Here is a 6,878-nt window from a genome sequence, read left to right as displayed (position 1 = left end):
TCTAACAAAGGGGCACAACTAATAAACACCAAAATCAAACAAAAGACAAAGAAAACTTAGCAAATTAACTCATAATATTATTGGCAGTGTCTACCATACACTCCAGTCCCTGCTGTGCCCATCGGTCGTGGAAGGCCTCGAGTGTACCTGCAGACAACGCGTGCTCCTTCTCCAGGGCCACCCAGGCATGGAGAAAGCCGCGGCAGAGAGGTACGCAGCCAGAGCCACAGCCCCCATGGGCCATATCCAACCTGGACCCGTGGCTGGTCACCTTGGCCAGGCCCAGGAGCACATTCATGAGGAGATGCTCCGACTTGCCTCCCCCACTCCGCACCGGGCAGCTAAAGATCAGGAGCGCAGGACTGAAGTGCAAAATTCAATTAACTGTGATGCTGAGACAATATTCAAAGCAATCAAGTAGCCTTGAGTGAATTTGCAAACCAACCATTGGACAGAGAAATGGAAATTCCATCCCATGGATGGTGGGAATCGCCCCCAGTTCTAATATAGAGAATGGGTGTGTCTGAGGATTGGCAGCATGGGGGCATCAACTGGGCAAAGCATTGTGGGATGTGTCATTTTTAGTTTTGATTCTCATGAAATGTTGTTTGGTAAAATTTAGGATATTCAGCGAGAATGAGAGGGATTGAAGATTACTGAATGCAATGTCACCCACACAAACATCTCCATTTGTGTCAGCTGTGGCTCAGTGGCAGCACTCTCACCTCAGAGTCAGAAGGTTGTGGGTTCAAGTCCCACTCCAGGGACTGGAGCACAAAGTCTAGACTGATACTTCAGTGCAACACTGAGGGAGTGCTGCACTGTCAGACATAAAAACATAAGAAATAGGAGCAGGAGTCGGCCATATGGCCCCTCGAGCCTGTTCCGCCATTCAATCAGATCATGGCTGATCATCGACCTCAAATCCACTTTCCTGCCCAATACCCATATCCCTTGATTTCCCCTTGAGTTCAAACATCTATCTGTCTCAGCCTTGAACATACTCAACAACTCAGCTTCCATGGCCCTCTGGGGTAGAGAATTCCAAAGATTCACAACTCTCTGAGTGAAGAAATTCCTCCTTGTCTCACTCTGAACGGCCGACCCCTTATACTGCGACTATGCCCCCTAGTTCTAGACTCTCCAACCAGGGAAAACAATCTCTCAGGCCTGTCAAGCCCCCACAGAACCTTATATGTTTCAATGAGATCATCTCTCATTCTTCCAAACTCTAGAGAGTTTGGGCCCATTCTACTCAACCTCTCCTCAGAGGACAACCCTCTCATCACAGGAAATAATTGAGTGAACCTTCACCTCGAAGTCAAGTATATCCTTCCTTCGATAAGGAGACCAAAACTGTATGTCGTCCTCCAGGTGAGGTCTCACCAAAGCCCTGTATAACTGTAGTAAGACTTCCTTAGTCTTGCACTCCAACCCCCTTGCAATAAAGGCCAACATGCCAATTGCTTGCTGTACCTGCATGCTAACTTTTTGTATTTCTTTGTACGAGGACACCCAACATTTCTCTGAACACCAACATTTACTAGTTTCTCACCATTTAAAAAATATTCTGTTTCTCTATTCTTCCTACCAAAGTGAATAACCTCATATTTCCCCACATCAGCTGTGCCATCTTTCAGATGAGACATTATACTGAGGCCCTCTCTGCTCTCTCAGTTGCCTGTAAAAGATCCCATGGCACTAATTTGAGGAGGAGCAGGGGAATTCTCTCCAGTGGCCAATATTTATCCCTCAACCTACATCACTAAAGCAGATTATCTGGTCATTATCACATTGCTGTTTGTGGAACCTTGCTGTGCACAATTTGGCTGCCCCGTTCCCAACATTACAACAGTGACTCGACTTCAAAAGTACTTCATTGGCTGTGAAGCACTTTGGGGCGTCCTGAGGTTGTTAAAGGTGCCAAAGAAATGGGAGTCTTTCTTTCTTTCTATTTTCTCCATCGTGTTCCTTTTATGATCAGCGTTCAATGAGGCTAAAGAATATTTCAAGCTGATTGAAATGAGACTCTGATGTTCTCTAACAGTCTGGCTCATCACATTGGTGTTTCTCTGAGATCCAAAGTCTTGACAGCTGGTTTCATTGCAAAATGGTTGAGGTTTTCAGTCCTGGATTATGTGATGAGATATGTTGCCTTGGAATAAAGCTTTTTTTTTTAGATGGGCTGGAGGGGATGGAAGTGATTCATAGCTGGAGCCACCAATCATTGTACAAACACTAGTCTTTTGGGAGATGCAACCCATGAGCATCGTTGACCCACATGAACTGGAAATATAGCTGGTATTTATACCTGTATTGGCCAGAAAGGATCCAAGATGTAGCGAATGACCTGCAGTCATGCAGAGCTTCGACCAAATGGATGGACACCACAAGTTCATCCTCAACAGCCAGGCAGGTGCACACCAGAGACTTCAATTAAGTCCTTTGATTCCTGGCTCTGCGAGTACTTGATTTATGCTTTGCACAGGACCTTTAAATTATGTATGGAATACTTGTAGGGAGTCTACCTACAAAGAAGCAGAGCTCTGCCTCGTTGTAGGCAGACTGTAGGAAACATCAGTCGGGTACGGGGTGATTATTAACCTAATAGTCTGTATGGTGTGAACAGTTAACCAGTGTTAGCCCAGTTGAAATCTGTGGAGGGAATACTTGCAGCTGATGCACATGGAAGTTCAGCACATTAAAGACTGGTTTGTCTGAACAATGAAGCCATCAAACCCACCAGCAAATCCAACCCAACTCGGTTGCTGCTCAGCAACATATGAAATGTTTAATATGACATCATATACTTCTAACGTATCCAGACAGTTCAAAAGTTTTTTTTGGGTTCACAAAACTGCAATCCTCTACTACATTCTTAACTTCAGTTGTAAATTCTGGATAATTACAGCTATTGCATCCAGAGTCTTTGAATCCACTCCTAGGTGTGAAGGAGACAAAGGGAGAGCTGGTAGGATTTGGAAAGGATGATAGATTTATGGAGGAGCGATTGTATTTACTTTATGAATTGATGGATGAGTGGTGTGGAACAACAAAAAAGTTACAATATCTAATATTTTGTTACATCAAAGACAACACACAACACCAGTGACAACAGTAACTTCTATTACAGCATTGCTCTTTACTTCTGCTTTCAACACAATCATTCAAATGCATGAATGAAATTTGCATTCAAGGTTTACACAGAATTGAAATTTGACCTTCAACACATGGCCCTGAACATCTAATTCTTCAGAATTACTCCAAAAGGGAAGAAAAACAACTCAGAAATGAACCCGACACTGGAGCTGTTAAATGTCATTAATCTGAAAAAGCTACTACTCAATTTAAGAGACAAAACCCAGTGCAATGTTAGAAACAGTTTATTTCCAGTTAATGACAATTACACATCAAGAGTCCAGATCTCACCTCTTTGTAGAAAGTCAAAAGCTATCAATCCTACAGGATGGGGGTCTGACTGGACTACAAACAGGAGTACTGAACACAATAGGCTTTATCCCTGCAGTCAGTTTAATCACTCTCCCCCAATGTGTGCTTGTCAAACAGGTACACTCCCATGCCATTCTCAGGGGCTCCCAGTCTCTTCAGGTTGGTGATGTGATCTCCAAGCTTCACAACTGGAAGAAAAGATGGAGAATAGTTATGTCCAACAGGAGATATCGTGGAACATCTAAGTTTCCCCTCGAGCGTTTGGATTTTAATCCTCTTGGTCTGGAGGATTGGCAAGTGTTGCACTTCAGATTGATGCATTTTTTGCATCATTGGAGCAAACTTACTGTACAGTAAGTGCTTAGATCCTGGGGTCACTGGGACACACTTACTGCTAATGTACACAATAGGCCAACTTGCCTGTCTCCCCCCTCCCCAAAAAATTCCAAGAAAGACACAAACAAACAAACCGATTAGGAATGAAGATCTTTTGAATAGGCTCAAGGACAGCAAGGTTCCTCCATCTCTAACTTACCCAAAAGCCCACATTAACAGCATTAGGAACTTACATGAGGGTCTGTCCTCAGTGGACAGTTTGTGCAGATCCAGCAGACTCTGGTTCACATCCTTCTCCATCTGCAGAGCTCTCTGCATCGCCTCCAGACCATTGCTCCCCTCATCCTGCTCTGGCTTCTGAAAAGGAAGTCTCAGCCAGTTCACTTAATGGATTAAACAAACGAACAATACACCAGAAAGCATTGAAGGAAAATAGGGTGGAAAAAGTAAAAGTCCATGTTACCATGAACCAATTGTGTTAAGAATATAGAATTACTGAAATAAGCCATCACAACCACAAGAGTCAAATTAATGACAATTAGTATCGATGCATTTAAAGGGGAGCTCGACATGTACATGAGTGCAAAAGAAATAGAAAGATATGCTGATCACATTCGATCAAGTAAAGTGGGAGGAGGCTTTTCTGGAGCATGGACATAAACATAGACCAGTTGGACCAAATGACCTGTTTCTGTGAAGCAAATTCCATATAAATTGGAACAAGCAAAGTGGTGCCATGTAAAAGACCACTTGTTTGCTGAACCCAACCTGGATATCCTCCAAGATGATTCTGGAATTTCAGCAATTTCTCAGCATCCTCATGTTTCTCCTGTGACTGCTCCTTGAAGAACTTGACAAAGTGATGCAGGGCAACATCATCCCGGTCAAAGTAATAGGACTGTGGAGAGATCAAAAGTAGTTGGATATCTCAAAGACCAATCATGGGTATTGTACATGAAGCCAACTTCAATATTTTGCTTTCTGGCTCACTCAACTGGTCTGCAGATTGTTATGAAAACTAGCACAGGCCAACTTGCTTCACTAATCTGGTTAAGATGGTGGATAATTTCATTCCCAGCAATTGGGAAGCTAGCCAATGGAAAATAATCACCAATTCAGCTTTAATTAAAATTTTACTTGAATATGCTCACAAATCAATACTTGCTTAACTTGAAATTATGACACTCAATAGTATATCTGGAAATTAGTGAAGGACCAATAATAACATTCCTTTCACCAGGATCATGCCCCCATTGAATGCAGTGTATTCCAAAAGTAAATTTGAAGAAGCTCAGAGCCCAGGAACGTGAGTCAGAGATTGAAGAAACTCAGCCTATAGTACAATTACTGTAAGGAACAGGGAGACAGTTTGTTTATAACAATTCAATTTAACTTGCACAATTACAGGTTTCAAAAATACACCCACTGTACATAGATTGAGGGATTGAATAGGGTCCAAAAAAAGACTCACTATGGAGAGATAAACATAGGAGGAATAGAGCTCCATATTGATCTGCTTGTTGACACCATCCTCACTCCTTGTGATAGTTCGAACACACCTGGGAATCCACTCTAACTGTCGAAGAAGGTATTTTAACTAGCTGAACCAGGCTAACGTCTTCCCAAACTCTTTTTTTTTTCTTTTTTTTCTTTTTCCTATTTGGCCCCCCTTTTATAAGAAGGGGGTGTGGGGTGTGCTTAAATACTAAAAACCCAAACAAACCAAAACCAAGTGTTCAAATTAAAACTTTATTATCCTCGTCCAGGATGCACTCCAGCCCCTGCGGTGCCCCCCCGGTCGCGGAAAGCCTCGAGCGTACCGGCAGACACCGCGTGCTCCATCTCCAGGGCCACCCGGGCGCAGAGCATTCCCAAACTCTTCTATTGATATGTCTGGGGACAGCCTGCCTGTAATACAAGGCGTGGCATTCCCGATGATGAGTAAAAACTCACACTAGCCATTCAGAGCTCTACGCCCACTGAGGACACCAATCAAGAAAGAGGCGTAGTCGAGATTGTATTTAAGGCCAATCAGAACATTTTTTTTTCAATTAAGTAGATTTGTTTTGAATCAGGTTGACTTTTTTTGTATGTTTCGATCCCCTTTTATGAGATTGAGGGAGGGAGGTTCAGGATGTAACTTTATTTTTTTTTTAAAAATCCAAAAACTAAATGATAACAGAGTCAAATAATAATTTTAATTTTTTTTTATGGGCAGTCAGCTTTTTTTGTGTGTTTTAGGCCCCCCTTTTATAAGAAGGGGGGGTTAGGGTGTGTTCATGTGCAGTAAATCCAAAAAAAAAATAAGTGTCAAATTATAATTTTATTATCTCGGTCCAGGATGCACTCCAATCCCTGCGGTGCCCATCCGTCGCGGAAAGCCTCAAACGTACCGGCAGACACCGCGTGCTCCCTCTCCAGGGCCATCGCGGTGCGAAGAATGCTGCGGAAGAGAGGCAGACGGTCGGAGCGACCGTCCCCATGGGCCGGGTCGAGCCTGGACCTGTAGATGACCACTTTGGACAGGCCTAGGGCCAGACCCATGAGAATGTCCTCCGACTTGCCTGCGTCCCCCCCAAACTCCCCACTCCCCTCAACGGGTGGCCAAAGATCAGGAGCGTGGGACTGAAGTCCTCGTGGGTCTGGTCCTGGGCCTGTCCAAGGTGGCCATCTACAGGTCCAGGCTAGACATGGCCTATGGGGGGGCGGTCGCTCCGACTGTCTGTCTCTCTTCCGCAGCATTCTCCGTGCTCGGGTGGCCCTGGAGAAGGAGCACGGAGTGTCTGCCGTTATGTTTGAGACCGGGGACTGGAGTGGATAGTTGATTACGACAGTGACATTTTGGTTTAATTCGGTTTCATTGCTATGATTGGGTGTGCCACAAGAAAAAATTCTTACAGCACTTGAATAGGTTTTCGGGGTTCCTGACACTGGGGCTCAAAGACCCATTAGAAAAAAAGAGAAACTCAGTGTCTCCTTCTTGTTCAATTAAAAGAGTAACATTGAGACAATGGCACCGAGGGACTGGATAGCATGCTCGTAGTGGAAGGAATATTTTTTATTGAAGAGAGTGACTCAGGCTGACTGAAGCA

General features: G+C 43.9%; 1 protein-coding gene across 1 annotated transcript; it reads right to left on the bottom strand.

Moving 5' to 3' along the window:
* Positions 1-3,531: 3,531 nt before the first annotated feature.
* Positions 3,532-6,330, bottom strand: LOC137302275 (ferritin heavy chain B-like). The gene is made up of 3 exons (XM_067971921.1): positions 6,180-6,330; positions 4,020-4,169; positions 3,532-3,638 (listed from the first exon to the last, which is right to left on the bottom strand). The coding sequence occupies exons 1-3, from the start codon at positions 6,328-6,330 to the stop codon at positions 3,532-3,534; spliced, it is 408 nt and encodes a 135-aa protein (XP_067828022.1).
* Between the last annotated feature and the right edge of the window lie 548 nt (positions 6,331-6,878).

The sequence above is a fragment of the Heptranchias perlo genome, chromosome 35 (assembly GCF_035084215.1).
Source record: "Heptranchias perlo isolate sHepPer1 chromosome 35, sHepPer1.hap1, whole genome shotgun sequence".
NCBI classification, from domain to species: Eukaryota; Metazoa; Chordata; class Chondrichthyes; order Hexanchiformes; family Hexanchidae; genus Heptranchias; species Heptranchias perlo.
This window is presented reverse-complemented; position numbering and strand designations above follow the sequence as displayed.